This window comes from Amphiura filiformis, chromosome 5 (genome assembly GCF_039555335.1).
Source record: "Amphiura filiformis chromosome 5, Afil_fr2py, whole genome shotgun sequence".
Taxonomy (NCBI): Eukaryota; Metazoa; Echinodermata; class Ophiuroidea; order Amphilepidida; family Amphiuridae; genus Amphiura; species Amphiura filiformis.
The window spans coordinates 32,121,760-32,143,290 of record NC_092632.1 but is presented as its reverse complement, the minus strand read 5'-3'; the positions used below and the strand labels follow the sequence as shown (position 1 = coordinate 32,143,290).

At 34.2% G+C, this 21,531-nt stretch overlaps 1 protein-coding gene across 1 annotated transcript in view; it reads right to left on the bottom strand.

The window, feature by feature from the left end:
- LOC140152986 (ribosomal protein S6 kinase alpha-5-like) overlaps positions 1-21,531 on the bottom strand; it is an 86,931-nt gene that overhangs the window by 8,216 nt on the left and 57,184 nt on the right. The window contains 8 exon segments of the mRNA XM_072175557.1: positions 28-172; positions 1,240-1,316; positions 1,817-1,939; positions 6,672-6,787; positions 6,790-6,835; positions 9,908-10,058; positions 10,976-11,166; positions 14,626-14,733. Of these exon segments, the coding sequence (XP_072031658.1) occupies positions 28-172; positions 1,240-1,316; positions 1,817-1,939; positions 6,672-6,787; positions 6,790-6,835; positions 9,908-10,058; positions 10,976-11,166; positions 14,626-14,733 (957 nt within the window).

Below are 21,531 nucleotides of genomic sequence, written 5' to 3'. Positions count from 1 at the left end.
CCTTTGTCTCTATCAGAGTATACTCACCTCATCTTTGTATTCTCCATGTAGCTGAACAATATTAGGATGACCCTGGCATAGTTTCAGTGTTTTCACTTCCTGAACACAGCTCACTCTTCGACTGACAATCTTCACTGCAAATTCTTCACCTGTTTTACGCTCTGTGCATTTTCTGTACAAATTGAAATCAAACAGCAGCAGGTTTAAAATCAGACACCTTTGACAACTACTGTGTTTCTCGCAGCATTTTTGATTGGTTTATTATACAATTTATTCATATGAGTGACCAATTAAAATACAGCTTCTAGATATTTAAGCTCTATCCTCTTCAGCCCTTCTACATTTCTTACCAATGCTGATTGGCTCAATTAATTATTAATAGTCTTCTTGTAACCAATCAGCAGGTAGTACTCATGGGGTTAGGCCTCTTCTGCCCTACCACCATTCTTTAATACCATGTTGCTGATTGGCTCATAAATCATACTAGTCTTCTTGTAACCAATCGGCAGGTAGTACTCATGGGGTTAGGCCTCTTCTGCCCTACCACCATTCTTTAATACCATGTTGCTGATTGGCTCATAAATCATACTAGTCTTCTTGTAACCAATCAGCAAGTAGTACTCATGGGGGTCAAGCCTCTTCAGCCCTACCACCATTCTTACCATGCTGCTGATTGGCTCAATTAATCATAATAGCTTTTTTGTAACCAATCAGCAGGTAGTACTCATGTGGTTAAGCCTCTTCAGCCCTACCACCATTCTTACCATGTTGCTGATTGGTTCATAAATCATACTAGTCTATAATAAGAACCCTTTGATTGACTTTATTCTACCGATCCTGATGAATTTGTTCAACTATACTAGTCTTCTTGTAACCAATCAGCAGATAGTACTCATGGGGTTAACATTTCATTTCATACTTAGGTAATTATGATACATACAAGGAAACTTATAGAGATTGTTGGACATTAAATATTTTGGTTTGTCTGCTCTGGGCTAGAAATTCCTTTGTTCCCTTTGGTTCTCTTAGCAGTCATTAAGAAATGAAGACAATGAAAAAAGCATGGTACAATATCATAACATCCCATGACGTCAATCACATGACATCATCACAAAGGACTATCCTGATTGCAGACAAGATATTATCACAGCATCACCATCTGCTGAAGGAAGATGCTACTCAATCTAGCAAAAATGTTCCAGTTGAACAAAAAATAGTTGAGCCATAGGCTATACTTACCTGCAGACGGAAAAGCTGCCATCACCTAATGGTGGGGTAGTCAGGTCTACTGTGAATAATTCATTGAATTGAGAATCCTGTACATAAAAGAGGAATATCACAAATTTTGGGCATTTTTGGGAAAATTGTATTCAACGTGTAATAAACATACATACACTCTCTCCTCCCACCCTAACAAGCACACACAAACAATCTCATTCCCAGTTCTGTCACCAAAACACCTAGAGTCATGCACACACCCCTACCGTACACACCAATACATGGTATCGCTGTCATTGGTAACTGTACAGTCAAATACAGACAGTGTGTACCTGTTTCTTATTACCATATTGAGGGGAGTTTTCCACTAATTTGTATATATCAATTTTCCGCCCAATTGAAATATTTACAGGTGACAGCACTACCAATGGGGGACAAATTATTACTGTGTGTCTCAAACTTAATGAAGTGTGTTTTCGCTGTTGAGGAAAATAAGCCACTTACATGCTTGCTCGATTGATCGCCCACCCTCCAACCCATCCATCCAATCACTCGCTTGCTCACCCCCCCCACACACCTAATAAGCACACCCTCTTACCTTGATAGATGATATAAGAGACATTTGCGATTGTGATGGACGGTTCTTATCAGATGGAAACAGCATATCATTGCTTATTACGTTATCACTGTAGATGATGGACGGAGCTATAAAAGAGTAACCCTGGACACAAAAGAATAGAAAGCAAAATAAGATGAAAATCACACACAAATTAATGTGAATTATAATAAAATAATATACATGCACATACTATTATCATACTCATGTCCTTGTCAACATAAATATTTTGTCCTATAGTATTTAGCAAGGTCCTTCAGCATTGTCCGATTGCTCTTCCTGATTATCGTGTTAAACTAGGTCACGCCTGGGTCACATGATGCTACACAGCTTAATCGGTGAATAAGGTGTCATTAATGTGATGATGACTTTATTCAATTAGCCAATCAGAACCTACTTATGTGTTTATGCTGTAAACACCATGCCAAATCGGCAGATTGGTGAAGAACCTTGCTGAAAACTATATACACATAGTTGGATTTGTCTAAATTAAACTCCAGCATCAACAGCTGATGATAAACAAAACATACCGGACTAGTTGATAAATGACACAGAACATAACATACCGTAAAAGCTGTAATTTTCGCATTTAATTTTTGCACTTAGTAAATTCTGATCTAATTCTCTTGTTTTTAAATTCACAAATTAGGGTTTTCTTACATAAAAAGAACTGATTTGTTTTTTTATTTTCATGTAGAAATTATTGCTCCACAAAATGTTTCATAGTACACTGTTTATCTGCACTATTATTCTGTTACTTCACCTTTTTGACAAGACAATTTATCAACCAACTAACCCAAGAAAAAAATTACAGACTTCTAAAATCATACCATATATTTCACAGTAGGAATGTTTGTTATAAAGTTTTACAAGCATAGTAAACATTGGGTTATTCCAGTTGAAATCCATACACCCCCAAAGGAAGACATGACTTAAATCTTCCACACATGAAGTGTAAATTTCAAATGGGGTCACCTGGATGGGTGATTCCATTCATATGACACCCCATGTGTTGGAGACTAAGGTCATGTCTTCCATAGTGGTGTATGGATTTCAACTGGAATAGTCCATTTTGAAATAAATTAGTTATATCACTGTATCCTCATTCTCCTGGCGAGGTCACCCACCTATTTCAAAACACATGCCTGCATTTTCAGCACGTTTACATACTGCCATTATTAAAGTGTGTTTTATTCATTTACAATTCGAATCTAAGTGAATTGACAAATATCATTTAAAACACATGTTTTAGTACATGTATGATTATAACCGGTCATAAACGCTTACATATTAAAAAGTGTTTTTGTAAACCATTTAAATTCTTGAATAACAAAATTGTCTCATTTCTTATACAAACAAAAGTGTTTGTATAAAATGTTTACACTTATACAATTCCCATGGTTTCCTGCATATCTTTTATTTCTGTAATTTCTTAATTCTGTAACTGCTTTATGGCATTTCATCTCATGTAATAATTTATGATACAGGAAATGCATTCTGTTCTTGTGTCACATCCGCACTGTTTCCGCTGTGCCATTGTTTTGTTTTGCTTCGTTTCATAAAAGTACTTTCAAGTTGCATGATGTATGATCCATGCTCCAGTGAATAGTATATCAGTTTGAAATTGTGTAAATATCACCTGACCTGCATTTAAATACATTTAGGCAATTTAATGATTTTAGCACGAAAAGAAGTTGACAAAATATCAATTAATATTTTTGGCATCATAAAGTCAGTTTAACAGGGTTGAGTTCCCCAATAATTTGGGTGCAGTGGTTCGAATACCCTTCAGTCTCTCCAACCTCAATAATTCCAGAAGTAAAAAAACTCTGGATCAGATACCGGAAAATCAGTTTAAACCTATATTTATATCTCGTAAAATTTGCCGACTTCAAAGAGGTCAAATTTATACATAATCTTGTGCATATTAAATGTATGAAAGCACATAACTGTCATTTTGTTTGACAAAATCTTATTGCATGATAGCATTGCCAATGACAATACACCTCATTACAATCTGGAAACAAAATTCCTTGAATCTAAAAATATCTAGAAATATTTATTCAACAAGACCTGATAAGATAAAACGGATTTCCCAGCATATTTGCAAAGGTTCAGGCTATTTCATTAGTTTAGGTATATTGTGTTCTTCAAACAACAAATTGTCACAACACACATTTTCCCCTTAACATAAATTCCCAATTTGAATAACTTCTTTATGTTATATTATACAAAAATAACAAATGGGTAATGTTGAATCTTCTTCTGTGCATACTTGATATTCTTTTAGGTATAAAAAATAAAATAAGGACAATCAGATAAAGCCTACTACACTATTCAGAACACTCACATTTGTATATATTTATTTTTGTGATCCATCTGATTGAATTTTTAATAGACAGGTCAGCCTGAAACTATAGTCAATTGTTGAAATGGCTTATTTCCCTTTAAAATGTTTATGATTGATTATAAGTTTCGTAAAATAATCTGAATTAAAAATAAATGTTCAAATTAATCATCATGTTGACAAATCTTGCTATTTGCAGAACGCAACACTTCACAGATCAATTGTTTACTTTTTCTGATTACATTGAATAACCTGTCTTCATATGCAACTGACAGGCTACACACATCATTCTGGTTTTCTTTGTAAATGTCATGTTTTGTAGCTTTGTGCTGGATACCCATGAGAGCACAAGGGGTCCAAAGTGACCCCTTTGCAAGACCAAAAATAGCAAGACTTACTACTTGCAATTCAAGCCTGTTTTCTGGTCTTCAGAAAGAAAACATTGATAACCATTCTTAATTTATTACACATATTTTCATGAGCATATTCCTTCCCTAGGGTTTTTTCCCAGATTAATAGGATTTAAAATACCTGTTTTGATTTCCCAGCTTACTTCCCACCCTATTTGATTCAACATGCATGAGGGTATGAGACCAAATACCAAGAATCAAGGCAAATGGTCTCGGGCCCAGACAGCCTGTGCTTTCATTACTAAAACAAACCATCTGGTGACACTCTCTGAATCTCCAATGACGCAGCTTTTTCTGAATAAAAACGTCTTCAATTGGCTTGATTATTTTCACTTCGGAACTCCCATGTGTGACTCAAACTATAGTTACATTCCGTTTTTGATGTGTGCCTGCGCAAGTTCTAACATATTATGGGTATCCAATAAAGAGACCTTGTGCTTGAGCATGTCCCAAGATGGTTTACGGACAAAGGAGCACAAGACAGTTGGGACTGCGACTAGGTGAATGTGACCTAGATATTGTCAATTCTGTATTTTAGTCTCAATTCTAGGGATTTGTACAGATTTCTGGAAAGCTGACAATTTGCTTTGCTATCACCACTGAGTGGTCTTAAAATCAAATGTACTATTTGTTACAGTGCTAAAAATCATATACTATGCTTGCATGTTTTAAAGGAGTAATTTGTGATCCTGGCATCCTCTTTTTATGACATTTTTCAGTAGATATCCACAAAAAAAGCTTATTCCCCAAATATTATTTGATTCCGATTTTGCATTGGCGAGTTATGCATGATTATGTGTATGACCATGTTGTAATTTGGTTCTGGTGTACCAGAGCGTAATTCAAATTTCACGATATTTTTGCTAAACTAATTATTAATCTGCAATAATTTTTTTTTTTACATAAACATTATGTAGCCAGAGATTTCCAGTGGTATAAAAATCTCAACTTTTTTTGAGAAAAGTGGGGGGATGATGCTGTGGATCACGAAATGCCCTTTTAATACTGCCATGCACTTAAAATATAAAAAGCAATTCTTCATTTTGAATGCAATACAGTTATATATAGGACACTTATCTATAACTTTATGATAAATTTGATAAAATTCAGCAGTACCAAGCACAATCTCATTCAAGTTTAATCAACCAGATATACTCAAACAGATGCTATCTTGTCATACTGATAAAAAACACAATACACAACAATGTGTTCATTTGTACAATAGCAAAAATGTTTCAAAAGTGATCAATTCAGTCAAACAGAGTCCAATGAATGATAGTGACTTCAGCCACATGGTTGCCACTGTAGTTGCACATAAATTGACACTATACTCAATTGTTGTATTCCTTTTATGAGATACGACAAATGTTGTGTAGCCACTTTGTTAAACGCACTTGTCTCTGATTGGCTGTTGATGCGATCTGCTGTTGTTGAGTCCATGAACTAAGAGTCATATGCATTATTATGCATCATACGCATTGTTATAGTGCGTAGCAACGTGACATGAGTCGTATCAATTATGACTTTCTTATAATTTTGAATTTGACTTCTGGCTACTGAAAACCAACATTACAACAAATCTACAAGTTGTCTTTGAAACAAGTGGGAAATGAAGGAAAAACAAATAAATAAATAATTGAATACAAAGAAAAACCTTTTTTATTGTTTTCAAAAATCTAATTATAAATTCATTCATACTGATATCGTATGTAAACAATTTCAAAGCTTCCTGGAAATTGAAAGCCTAATGTAGAATGTGTGTTTTTTTTTGTATTTCTATGAAGGACAGTTCATGTGCTCTTTGACAAAACAATTGTTTTCTAATGCAAATCTCTTTTACTGTGGAAAGTAAATGAAACCACTCAAAGGTACACTGTAAAAGAGTTAATTTTGGAAAACAAGAAATGCCAACCGGAATATCATAAAACTGCCTTTTACTCCGCATGGGGCAGAGAGACTTAATAGCTTTCAAAGAGCATAATGTCCATGACATTTGTTGGAAACAAGAAGCTTTGAAGATGGCACAACAGTATTACATAAATCATGCTGCACCAAAACCACTGAAAGCATGTTTACTTACCCTGAAAACTCTCCCATCTGCTGTCTTTGGCACTGCTGCTGGGGAGTCTGCGGGGATTTGAGACGTAAACTCCTCAGCAAAATTACTTGTATCTAATTCACCGTTGATGTGTGGTCGAATGGTGGCTTCACTTTCTTGTCTGCCAAATCTTGCCAATTGATTCCCTGCAAAATGAAGAGTGACAAATAAAGATCATGGTTTTTATTATTGCATTTTTTCTAATAGTGACTCCATGACCCAGGTGGGGAGAGGAAAGATGTCTATGGGGATGTCACTGCAGATTTGCGGGTGCAATTTTGGACTTTTTGGTAAACTTTGGGTCCTCATTTTCATTTATGGGGTGTTTTTTCCATTTTTTCTAAAACTCTGGAAAATTTTTCTCTGTTTGTTTTAGCAAAATGTTCCAGAATTGGGCATATTTACACAAAATTTTTAACCAAAAAAAATAAAAAAATAAAAAAATAAAAATAAAAAAATAAATAAAAAATTAGTATATTTTGGGTCTCTCTAATATTTTTTGGGCATGTTTTCTGAATCCCAACTGCACATCCGCACATCCCTACCAAATTCAAAATCAAAACCTCCTTCAGCTTTTACCTCAGAGATACACAAGCATTGATCATAATAATGGAAATACCGCATTTTAATTCAATACATTTTTCATTAGTGTTAATGCAAAGGTCACCGATTCATGAAGATTAGTATTGAACATGCTTGTTATGTGAATTTAATGGCTTGAAAGCATGTTACATCATTAATTACTAATGCACTGAATGTTTACAAATTATGTTTACAACACTTGTTTCTGTGGACAAATGGGATTATAAGGTATGGTTTGATAATGGCTATCTTGGGCTCTTATAAAATAAAAAATATCATTGATAGTGAACAATACTAATACACTGAAAGATGGATTGCTCCATTAAACCAGTTTCACAAGATCACTGACAAGTGAAATGGAACCATTTTATGAGTCTGTTCTTTTGTTGTTAAACTATTACATGAATATAAACATTAAACAATTACTATTTGTTTTATACAATCCATTTGATTATTCTGATAAAATAGAAAATCAGTTGAATATCTTGAATAAAAATGCAAAAATGTTGTTTTTAAAAAGGATACTGTCCATCAAACACTATCTATACAAGCCAGCATTTAAAAGCACACAATTTAACAGATCAGTATAAAATTTACTATCAACACAAAAGATGGGATGGTAATACAATAAAGGCTCATTTGTAACACAATTGCACAAAACCAAATTCTGATTAGAATCATCAAGTAACAAGAATATGTCTAATGCATCTATTCACTGTAATTAGAATCAATTGATGACTTGATCTCAATGATCTGGCAAGCCTAAATTATGCTCTGGCCAACTAGATTCTATTAAATAATGCCCTAAATGCCTTAAATTCAACTTTAAGTTTAAAAACCATTGCAAATAATTGGGCAAAGCCCTGAAATACATAATCCCATATCTGTAAATATACAAGAACTATGAAAACTCTCCTAAGACCATAGTGATAATCATCAGCATTTACTTGCTTCAAGTAGCATTATATGATTTCTGATCAATTTAGATAACTTTTTTTTTCATAAAATGAGATACAAGAAAATATATATTTCTTTCCACATATATTTTAGCGAATCTGATCGACTGATTAAAGTTGGGAATAACATGATTTATTTTTATAAAAATCTCAAATTTTGTCAAATATACAGCACCTTAGGCCTTGCTTTTTGCAGGGTATTTAAGTTCATTGAAGTAGATTACAATTGTGTAAAAATCCGGATTTAAGAAAATTGAGGGTGTCGTCTTGAGCAAATCGTATAAATACTGTACTGCTTTAAAGATACCAGGACTTACCAAATCATTCTAATCATGCTTTGAAGTGTTTTCAGAAGACACTTTTACTATTATCCTCCTAATAATTCATCGCATCATCTATTTTGCTTCGTCTGCCGGTCTATAATAAGGAAATAATAGTCTACCCCTGATGACTTTACAAGACAAATTCACTGATCCATTAGGTTCCTGAGGGAAGCGTTCAGCCCATTATTATTACATGCATGTATACACTAGCTACACTGCATGCTGTATTAAGTATAGTGCAATATCCCATATGACAAGCTGACAGCACAATAGCATACAAAATGTATGCCAATGGTTTTATCAAATTTAATTTGAGACCCAAATAAAATGTATTACAACTAGTTACTAAAAGTGATGCTCTGCCACCAAATTTAGCTGAATTTATTGTTATTTGTTTCTTATTTATTGTTCGATTCATTTAAACAATAATTTTGTAACATCACTGACAAATATTACATTTTCATACCATATTGTTGCAGTAAATCATTTTAACAATATAATTTCTCCACAGTGGTATCAAAATTAGCATAGGTACACTGGTACAGGTATGTGCTACAGATGGGAATCACAGTGTAGTTTTAGACCTGCATCAAATTTGTGACACCTTATTGGCTACGCATACAGATCTGTTTTTTTGTGTGATTCAAGACATGAGGTAGTTTTAAATGTTTTATGCACACCATTACTGAACACGTCTGCTACACTTTGACATTTTCACTTCGGGAAATAAATGTCCTTTTAGCAAAACAAACATCAAACAAAAGATGGAACAGCATGGTAGTCGAGAAAGGTGGAGCCGAGAGGATGCATTTCTATCTGTGCTACAATGCATTTCAGTCCGATCGATTGTTGTTTTATAAATGGTTGCTACAATAATAGACACACATTGGTTGCAGTAGATCGGCTGATGTTGATTTAGGGCACCACAAGAACATAAAAGTTATAACAGTAACCACGTCTCAGGCCAAATTAATTGAAAGGTTGGTCTGTGTGCATTAGAAAATTTGTGCATGTTAGTTGTCTGGATTGTCAAAAAGCAATTTTATTTTACTTTTTTTGTTACTTTTTACCAATGAAAACATGACAGAACGGCTGAGATTTGCAGTTGACAGAAAAAATTTCAGAATATTGAAATGTTAATTGTGCCCAAATAGATGATTTGTGTGTCCCTACAGCATAAATAAAGAACACGACTCAAATCATACATTTTGTATCTGTGATATATTTGTATAGCATTTAGATGTAAATTAATTATCTAAAAAAATAAAATTGTAAAAAACAAAAGTGTCACACATATATTTTGAACATCAGAGGAACTTTGAGACAAACTTTCAAATTAATGAGGCCTTATTATTACCTTGAAGAATGGATGATTCTTGATTTCTTGGGCTGCCTCTGGTCCAGATCCAAGACGTTTCTTGGGGTCCTTTTGTAGTAACTTGGTAATCAAATCTTTCACAGCAGAAGAAAAGCTGGGTAGCATCGGCGGACTGTTGCGTAAGATTCGACTGTGTATTTTAAACAAAACGTATGAAACATGAATATTTATTTTTTCTTGAATACAATGATTATTTAACATACTGAAGAATGTGCCATTATGATGCGCAACACTTAAATGTGGGGTCATAAAACATAAGAGCAGTTGGGGTTATACAAAGCAGTAGTCAGATGAGTAGGACCCGATTTTTTTAGACCATCTATATTGCCCAATAAATAAACAAACCGCGAAACCCAAGTGAAAACTTGGTGACTTTTGCAGTTCATCTTCATTGCCCATAGACAGTCTCTTAATCTGTGTCTAAAAAGAATCAGGCCCTACTTGTCGAATGACAAAGATTTAACTTCATTACTTTGCACTTTTTACATTTTTTAACCAAAAGCAAAAGTTTGGTGAGATTGTATCAAATGTACACCCATATCTTGCTATTTTAGCATACGACAAGGACCTCTTGGGAATTATTTTTGGACAGGCAGATGTCACCTCTGGCTACACCCTTGACCACAAGCACCAGACATCATTTCCACCACACTTCCCAGCAATTTAACCTGTTTTATCAAAATGATCATCATCAACCAAAAAAGAATCATATGCATTTCCCCCAAGAAATAAAATGTCTAACTGTATATTTATCAACAGATCTAGTCCCCTATCTATAGACAATCTATTTGACTTGAAATCTTTGAAACTTGATTCTACACTTATCCTTGCTAATTTTACAAATCATACAACCTGTTCTGACAGATGTTACAACAATACTTATCATAATAATAGCAAAAGTCATGCAACATATAGCATTCTAATTTAAAGCAGTACTAAGTATACTAAAAGTACCCACATGTATACTTTTACACTATTCTTTGGTGCCTCCATACAAACATGGTAAAGTATAAATGTACAGACTTGTATTAGTCATAAGACTTTTACCTTGATATCTCTCCCTGAGTATTTTTCTCCCCTTCCACAGTGAAAGGTGAAGCACCGGTCAAGAGTTCATAGGTCAACACACCAAGTGACCACCAATCTACAGATCTGTCATGACCATCACTGCCCCCTCTCACTACTTCTGGAGCCATGTATTCTATAGTACCACAGAAGGAATATGCTCGACCATCAGACTATAATTTTTTGAAAGAAAGAAAACAAAAAAAATTAATTGTTTGCATTACCGTAAAAACTCAATAGCTAGTATGTATGTGCTTACTATCGAGTGCTTTTGAAAACATAAAATTGTACCAAAGTCCGGCGCTTTACCAACTGAGCTAATGGGGTTGAGACACACATTTAAAGGTTTACTTGTTCATATATAACTATATGTATCGATGACTTGCTCAAAACCCTTTACACTTTTGTGGATGGGGCCAGGGTTCACAGTTTGCTCTCAAATAACCGGGTCCGCTTTTTTATGCTGGACCCATTCAGATCCCATTTAGTTGAAATTCGCGGGTCCCAAATTGATTTTTGTGGGTCCAAATTGTACTTATGTACTGAAACTTCAGAAACACCGAAATGTACATTTTCAGTACTGGCATAAATGATAAATATTAAAGTATGCTGAATTCGGCACCCAAAACTTACCAAAGTCGAGTCAAATTACTGGGTAAAGGACGACTTGCCGCGATAGGCCGACTTTCTCATAAAGAACTACAATTACTACTTTAATCATCTAATTATTTGGTTATTTTGTTATATTTGCTCGGTTGAAATATACAACTAGCGCAAAAAACGTGTTTTCGCGATGTCACCAGGAATTGACCCTGTTCTATGGTTTTGTTGACATTTTTATTGTAACATAATATTTGCACGATCTGAAAAAAAATTGCAAGTCAACCTCTTCCACAGTTCCCCTCGTATCGCTGATCAAATATCTGTGCATGAAATAGCGATGAGGTGTGTATCATGTTGCAGCGATTTTTGTAATTGCACATGTATGTAATTTATGAATGAAAAGTGAGCCGATTGAGCTGGGTTATCATGGTTATCGCACAATGGCGATCTATGATGATATTTTCTATTTCTTGGATGGGATTTTTTCCCGGTCCAAGCACAGCCTGCTGGACCCATTCAGGTTACATAATCTTACTTTTTCCGGGTCCAGTGAGTTCAAAATGCGTCCTGGACGCAAAAATGCAATAAACTGTGAACCCTGGATGGGGCTCTTCATGTTTTAAAAGCACTCGATAGTAAGCACATATGCTAAATATTGAGTTTTTACAATATTAACTAAAATTTGTGAATTTGTTTGCTTGTTTGTTTTCATCTGGAATCTAGTTTCCAAAGCAGATACAAAGTAGCTAGCAGGTAAGTTGATGTCTTGAAAAACTGCATGATCCAGAGGTCCTATGTCAATTTCCCTGAATGGTCAGTCATTGCTTTCCTTTCCTTGGATATATACTTTTTTTGTTTTTAGTAATGTGGTCAGTAAATCCTAGATGAAAATGTTTTCTTTTAAAACTTAAAAAAAGTGCTACAAGGATGCAGTTCTAACATAACTTTGTTAGAAATCAATTAATTAAAATAAAATTGTTGTCCTTTCCTTTTTTCCCTGTGGTTAAATATTTCAAATTAGCATTATTATTCTTTAATCCAATATGCGCCAGCACTACCTACACTCTAACCTACCATCAATTATTTGATTATCAAGACTAATTTCACGCTCTTCCTGTTTCTATTATCTTACATTATCAAATTGATCACAAGCTGACACAACCTCATCCTCAATAACAGTGTCATATCACATTGTAGGTCGCAACACATAGTGGCGTAGAGTGGTTGTTCAATAATTTCCGTTTCACATAGTGTCAAGCTATTCCTTTTTTATTCCTTTTTTACTAAAAGGTACAGTTTAATAATTTTTAACTATTAGAGATACATTTTTAATAGTTTGAACCTTAAACTTCAATTTCAAATGGACTCGGACTCCGTTATTTGTAACATATCCTTCAAAAACGTTTTTCTCGGAAATGTATTTTTTCCTTGTGCCACTATGTGTTGTGACTGACGATGTGTGTTAGTAATGATGCCTAGAGACAAAACATCATGAAAAAAAAAAGCTGCTACAATGATGCAGTTCTAATCATAAGCTGATGAACTATGTATTTGTGATTGATTATAATATGAGGCACAATTGACAGGCATTATAGTTTTACAGCTACTACCTGTTGAAACCTGCAGACAATTAGATTATCACATAATTTCCTTCCCTTTACAACATAATGTTCCTCTCATATGGTTTTATTAATCTTTACAATATTAACATTGACGTTTGAGTTAGATTAAAATATTTCATCAGCAAAGATTGAGGAAAAAATTAAATTCTCTTCCTTTAAAGGTACCGGTACAAGGTACTTTTCTCTGCAATGCTGTATGTATGTTGTACTTTTACGCAAGTTAGAGCATAACAGTCGAATGCACAATTTGTTATGAAATCGACTGCCGTTTTTTGGCTTGGTATATGGTGTAAGCACCCTGTCAAAAATTATTTATGCTAATCCCTAGTCGCAATCTGCATTCGATGTCGCAATTGAAGTCAACTTCTCTCTGTGTAAACAGGTCTTATTCTTACATGTAAGTCACCCAATTTCATCCAGTATATTCGAACTCAGCCCACACACTTTTTTTAAGTGTGTGGGCAGGTTTTGAATACTGGATGGAAATTTTAAAAATTTGGAAAATGAATTAATATTGGAAGATAAGTCCCAATGTACTGATTGCACTGCGTTTCCTTTCTGAAAACATGATTTTTAAATTCATATTCATAGCCCTCAAAAAACAGTTTCCTTTTATACTTCCATTTTGTTTTGGTTTTTTTGCCCTTCCAAATATTCCTCTCCAATTATGGATGGCAAAATTGATCTGCAAATTCATTACTCCATCCCTTCGATCAGCTCCAGATCATCATCTTGCACAAACCCTCCTCATCAATTACAGACAGAGATATGACAGCATTATAGACGTTCTAAATTTTAATCCACCAATCTTTAGAAGGCAAAGTTCAGCTACCTACCATAAAGCTGGTTTCATAGTAGTGTAATGATGACAATTTTTATTATATCAGAACATAAGTAATACCAGTGGCAAGGATTCTGATACATTGATCACTCTATCGCTTTGCCAAAAGTGGCGAATCGTTGGGAGTTGAGTTACCAATGAGCAAAAGGATGACAACACTGGTTTCAGAGTCATGCTGCTGCCGCTGAGCGGAATACAGCGAGTGCCTCTTGCAGATAACTGCTAGCTGCATTCACCGAACGCAGGCATGAGACTGCACTTTCCTAAAAAAACCCTGAAAAACTGAAATAGGGTAAAAAGTACCCCAAACAGGCTGAAATTAGATAAAGGTACAGACATTTTGACAAAAAAAACTGAATTCAGTTTTGAAACTGAAAATTCTCATGCCTGTGAACTGTACATCACTCAGCAGTAGCACCCTGACACTATTAAACCAGCATTCATTTATAAACAAACAGGTCTCGACATTCATATCCTAAAACCTGCAGGTGATACAAAAGTTGTCATTGGTCAATGTAGGACCTGAACTTTGCCTCAATCAGTGAGATATTACTAATTAAACTTACAGCATTTGTGACGAATTCCTTACTGAGACCAAAATCTGTCAGTACCACATGTCCCTGGCTATCCATCAGGATGTTTTCAAGCTTGATGTCTCGGTAGATTATTCCAAGCTGTATACAAGATTCAAAAGACATAGCAAGACATTATAGTGTTGTCATGTAATCAAATATGCACATGAAATTATCTTCTCAGACACCATGGCATTAATTATTGTTGTGAAAAGTAGATACAGAGTAGCTTATGGATTAAATAATAATGTTATAACAGAAGATATTGCATTACTTAAAAACCAATTCCTTACCACACTATCAAATTTACCCAAATTTTGCAGAAATAGTATCTTAACATAACATAATAGGCATTTATTGAGCGCCCCACAAAGAACGGAGCACTTTACAATAAAGCTGAATTTACACTAGATTAGTGACTGAGTGATTGCAATGCAGCAATTTTTAAGAGATGGGTAATCGCAGAATTTTGGGATGCATTGCCTGCCGCTTTTGCATTTAAATACTAATCACAGCAATCACGATTTGTAGATGATATTCAAAATGTTATAATATTCAAAATGCCATAAAATACACTGATAGAACATCCACTGCTTCAATAATTTTTGCTTTGAATAAATTCACCTCCAAAAGTTAATGATCAAGAATAGTAAATTAATTAGCAAAAGATCCAGTTGGAAGGCAATGATTGGTTGATAAACAACATTGCTCCAGAGTTGAATTTTTTTCGCAAAACAACATCAGTTTTGCAACAGTGATGGGTATCTATCGATCAACTTGACACTCTAAAACAAAAGTAAACACAGAGCATGTGTGAGAATTGCTTTTTTTGCAACATTGATCAAGTATCAATTCAGCTTAATTCTTTGTGTGCTGGCTATAGGATTCAACATAAAAAGCCAAAGTTTTGAGATGTTTTCTCAAAATATCAAGAACCACTGAACAAATACTGTGCTTGTTTGTACTCATAGAGTCATGCAAATGTTTAAAGAATTTTTGTAAAGAAAATTTGGAACTTGTCGTCTGCAGTCAACACCTATGTGGAGGGGTTATGGGTACTACAGATAACGCTTTAAGGTAATACTTTTTTTCTCACAGGTTTGGACAGCGAAGATACATAGAGTCAGTTTCTACTGAGAATGCTAAAAACCCATAAAATATAAGCTTCTAAGCTACAAATTATATGCAATATCTTATCCTCAATGCAATTCCTTTCCCTCCCCTTCTCTCTCTCTTCCTCAAACAACAATAATAATAATTTCTAGATATCTACCAGCAAGTCACAAACAATGGTTGAAACGTGCTGCAAAATACCGAACCATAACACCAATTTAATACTACATCTCATGAACTTGATGCATTATATACATTTTGTACACGACTGCCCACAGTCAAATATTAAATATTAATAATTATATGAAAGCTACCTTGATTGTGGCAGTGCTAGCTCTGCATTATTTTCACTTACAAGCAATACATATTATTTTCATTATAATGAGAGCAAAGAGATTTGTACATTTGATGCCAGCATTTTCAGACACTGAAGGGTTTTGATTTTATCTTCAAATATTCAAGAGGGAGGTATGGGCAGGATTTCAGCAATGGGTGCAGTCCCTGGTCATTGAAAGGAGTCAGATTGGGGGGGGGGGGGGTAAGCAAAATGGGAAAAAATGCAGTGAGGCCAAAACTGCTCCGCTAGCCATACTGTTAGCATCTGTCGATGTTTCAAGCATATATCTGGAGTGGTTATGACCATAAAACTCAGTAAAAATTGCCACAATATGTAACATTTAAAAAATTATTTTTGAGGAAAAAAATCGCAATTGCTGGGATAACTTTGGTCCAAAATATAGAATGTGGTATGGAATGTAACTGACCAAAGCAAGCCCCTGGCCAGGAATTATTTGGAGAGGGGCAGTTTTTTTGGAAAATGGGATTTTTCTTGGGTGGATTTGAGGATATTATTTTGATCTTGGTGGATGGGGGAGGGGCGTCTGCCCTCTTGCCCCTGCTTTTGCTACATTGCAGATGGGAGATTGTTACCTCATAGATAACATGTCCTCAAGAGTAATTTCGGGGATGTTCTTACTGAGTTACTAATCCAGGGGAGCACATTGAACAACCTCGCAAGCTGCTGACTCACGTCAAACACACACGCCCAACACACATTTGGCATGTTAACTTCCTTGGTTCTTCTTCTATATGGTCATTTTCACAGTAAAGGTGTAACTTTTGATTTTTAGGGTCAAAATTTCAAACCACTTAAATATGTTTCTGTTTACTGAAATCATGCATAGAAGCAACTTAAATTCCAGTAAAATAATGTTTCAAGGCTTAAACCTTTTGATTTCTAATAACAAATTTGACATTTCCATAACATTTTGGTTAAAATCTAAGAAAAATGTATTTTACATAACCTCAGAAAATTATGACATGAAAGCTGGAATACATGTGAAATCCCATTCCGAAGTACCTGAACAGGTATGAGTTAAATTTTATACCATGTTTTGCTATGTTTGTAATTGCAGTTTTGAAAATTTTTAACATCAAGTGTCATTTACAATGGAAATTTCCAAACCTTAAACATATTTTTTAAGTTTTAATTGGGTTCCTAAAATAATTTGAATGTCTAACTTCATGTACAAATACTACTTGATGAAAGGAATCTCCCAGCCAAGTTTCACAGAAATTGGAGTTATTTTTTTAGAAATGGCAATTCAAGCGATTTGTGTTTCGGAGGCTTCAGTTAACAACACAGGTGATCATAAAAGTAAAATATTTGGCTAACTACTACAAGTTGACATAAAAAATAGGTAAAAAATATCACAATTACCAATTTTCATGCTTTGCTTCTAAGTATTGATTTTCAGTTGTGACAAAAATTAAATTATCACAGCAAGTCATTTTTTTTGTTTCGGAGGCTTCATGTTAACAATTGTTAAACATTGCAGAAGTAGTTTTTTGAAAACAACAGTGTTGGGATCATCTAAGCTGTTATTTTCTTGTGTGTATTGAATCAATGATTCTATGCGGCAGATATTGTAGATTTATCACATGTTATTTTTTTCACCCATTTGTTAAGCATGGTGTTTTTTGCATGTGAAGCCTCCGAAACAGGCTTTTTGGATATCAGTATATTTTTCAAACATTAACCATAATGTCAATTTTTTTTTTAATTTATGACATTCTGCACATATCAAGTAATAATTACAATGCAGATATCAGTATGAAACACACCAATTTAGATATGCATAGATGATAATTAATCTTATTGTTGTTTCGGAGGCTTCATTTGTTTCGGAGGCTTCAATTGTTAACGGAAAGTTTGTATTGGGTCCAATTTTCAAACGGTGATATATATCTCCACGATTTAAAAACATGTGACTTGAGGATCTACTTTGCTACATTTTGATAAATAGATTGGATGAGCTCTTTTATTTATATTTGCACAAGCTTGCTGAACAGTTTGTTTTGGAGGATTAAAAAAAGTTAACGGAAAAACGGCTCTTTTTGAAGTCAAGATTTTATAAAAATTTTAAAAGCTTGCAAATCGACTAATTTTTGTTACCCATTTCAAGTTAAGATAACAACTGTTATGAATCAAGAAGAAGTGAAGAAATAACCAAGAATTATGAACCAAAGCTACACCCACAAAGTTTGTTAACAATTGTTAACGGAAAATGAAGCCTCCGAAACACAGAATATCGAAGAACAAAAAAAAAAAATACAGGGCTGTTCACAATTAAATCTAATGTGGCAGTGTTTACTGAACATATGACTGTACTTTCAGGATAAGAAAAATTATCCATGAACTAACTGAAGAAAACAAAGGGTTTTACAAAAATGTTACTGTTTTTTATAGTTTTTCAAAATGGAAATATTAAGTACATTTAAGCCTGCTAAAACTGAACGCAGTAACTCCCAAAGCTGATTATGCTACCCAAGGTAGCTGCTAACTAGATAACTTATGTGGCCAAAAATCATGGAATTCTGTGGCTTTATTAGAACACTACGGATTAAAACGTTAAAAATCCAAAGTTACACCCTTTACCGTGAAAATGACCATATTACACCAGGAGGCAGCCATTATTTAAATTATTACAACTAACACAACTCTTTATCCAGGGTTTAGAGAAAACACCTGCGCTTGACTGCCTTGCAATGCCTGCTACAGATATCATGAGAAACAATTGCAGTACCCAGGTACCTCAGTCAGTGTAAATAATAAATATTGATAATATTCTGCTTGTATATCAATGATATTCAAATATTCTGGTGAATCCAACTTCCTTTCTTAGATAGAGGTTAACGACTGGATATGATTTTGTTGTAGTTCAAATGATAAAATAACAATGCACACACCATTTTATTTTTTACAGAACTATACATAACCCTGATGTGATGTAAACAATTAACCTGCAAGTGCATTGATATTTGTCACTTGAGCATCACCAATTTTAATTTCATCAGCAAGCTTTATTATAAACTGGACAATGAGTAGTTGTGTAACAGTGATGTTATATCCAGTCATTAACCTCATTTGGATGTCAGATGTTTTTAATTGCTTGGAACTCAAAAATTAATGGCAAACATTAATTCATTTGTGGTGAATTCTACCTAATTAGCACCCAGGCACATTTACTTTGAGGGCTGCATTTATTAAAACGATAAAAGTCAAAATGGGGAATTTGTACGTATACAGAAATATTTAGAATTGTGTATTTTAAATCAAAATAAGTAATTATCCTACATGTAAGTGGCAAGGTATAAATACAAGTCTATAAATTCTCGCAACAATACTCCTACACTTACGTCTGCAAGGAGCACCTAAAATCATGCATATTCCACATCATATGCAGTAAGTTAATTTGATTCTCTTGAGTCTCGCAAGATGACTTTGCGAGAATGAAATGAAAAAGGACTCAAAACCCATTTTGATTCATGGAAAGTTCAACAAAATTGCACCACTGAAATGGTCAATTTATTTAGACATGTGACTACATTTTATTTGTTGATCAAAAAGGGTCTTAAATAGCTGTTACTTAAAATTGTTTATAGGGGTGCTTGTTTATCATTTTCATTAAAACATCTTCAAATTAAGGCTTCTTGCAACTGTCATGTTTTGATATAAATGGGTCACAAATGTATTTTGTAGTCTCATACATTGTAGTGTTGTGAGGTAAACACCCCAAAATCTGGGCTTTCGTTTGATGTATCACAAAATCAAGGCTTTCATTTGATGTACATCACAAAACACATGATAACCCAATGCTTCAAACTGATATTGATTCCACACAATAATATACCATTATTAAAGTATATCGTTTGTAACCAAAGCCATCTCGAAAACCAATTGCTTGTGTTTTAAAAAAGAATCAAAACAATTAGCCATTTAGCCTGCCCTGTTCCAAATATAGCATGTTGAAGATTCAACTACAGCTGACTATTATAATAATTAACTGCAATGCAATACCTCCTCTCACAAATTATACACTTGCAGACTCTCCTTGCCATCTAAATTTAGTGTTGAGAAAATCTTTACTCATTCGCAAATAAGGCTTGTATTTCTCTAGTAGAAGGAAGGTTGCGCTTGCTGATAGGTCATTATCGTTTACAGCCTGGGTGTTTTTTTCTCATTTCTAGGTCAATACTAGATTGAGCTTCTTCAATCTGGGAATTGTGGATATATATATAGCAAAATTGGTGCATCAGGAAAAGTGAAACTTCTATTTACACTTAGAACACTTTGAGAAAAGCTGGCAATGCATTGCACATCAAATGGAGAAATGGAATTTGTTGTAATCCTGGGTTGTGATATGATTTGGAAATCATAATAATTTATTAAGCTCTTCTATTTGCTTCACAGTCCTATTTACTTAATTATGTATATTCTTTGCTTCAAGATCTTAAAAACACCGCACAGGAAACTAAAGTTTTACATTCTGCATCCATTTTAGGGTACAATACTTAGTTGTAACTTGTTTCACTAAAAAAAGAGAGAAAAAGGTGTTTAAATTGCAGAATAATAAACAAAACAGGTTATTTGCATTTTGCACAATTTTATCCTAAATTTTCCATTAAAAAGGGGCAGACCTGCAGCCCTTTCTGATTTTTTTCTTCAAAAAAGGACGAACTTTCACATCTTTACCCCCAAAAGTGGACATTTTCTGAATTTTTCCTTCAAAAAAGGGCTGATTCTCAATGTTTTTTTGTTTTGTTTTTCAAATTGGCATTGGGGTCGCACCCCTTTGATACAGCTTTGAAATAGGGATGTGTCATTCCGTTTATTTTCTCAGGGAGCAGTGACAAGGGTGGGGTTATGGGAGGAAAATGACCCAGAGTAAAGGCTCTCCCGGTCTCCCCTCATATAAAAACAACAACAAAATAAAAATTTTACAATTTTCAATGCAATTTTATGGTTTTTGATGCCGCTCTGAAATTCACTATGCCCCTCATTACTCCCACACCCCCGGAATAAAATTTCTGGTGCTGCCACTGGACTGCATTTTTAAGATCATCTAACAGGAAAAATCTTAGGGCCCATTCCATATTATACATGTAGAATGACAACAGGTTGCAGTACATCTGTATGCCCAGTACTAAGTACATTTCATATGGTATGTAATATACAACAATATGATGCATTATTTAGGACATCATTATAGCAGGGGCCATTCTATGCTTCAATTACTACATTCATTGATCACAAACAATACTCATTATGAACAAAATGAATTTAAACATCTAGACTCAGGGTTAGAATATAAAATATGATAATAAATGGCATATAATGTAATTTTTTTTTAGTTGCTCATATATAATGCAATTTTGTTTTGGAAACTCTTTAATTGCATCTTTGGAACTGGTTGTTCAATTTCAATGGGGGGTTTTCTGCAAAAT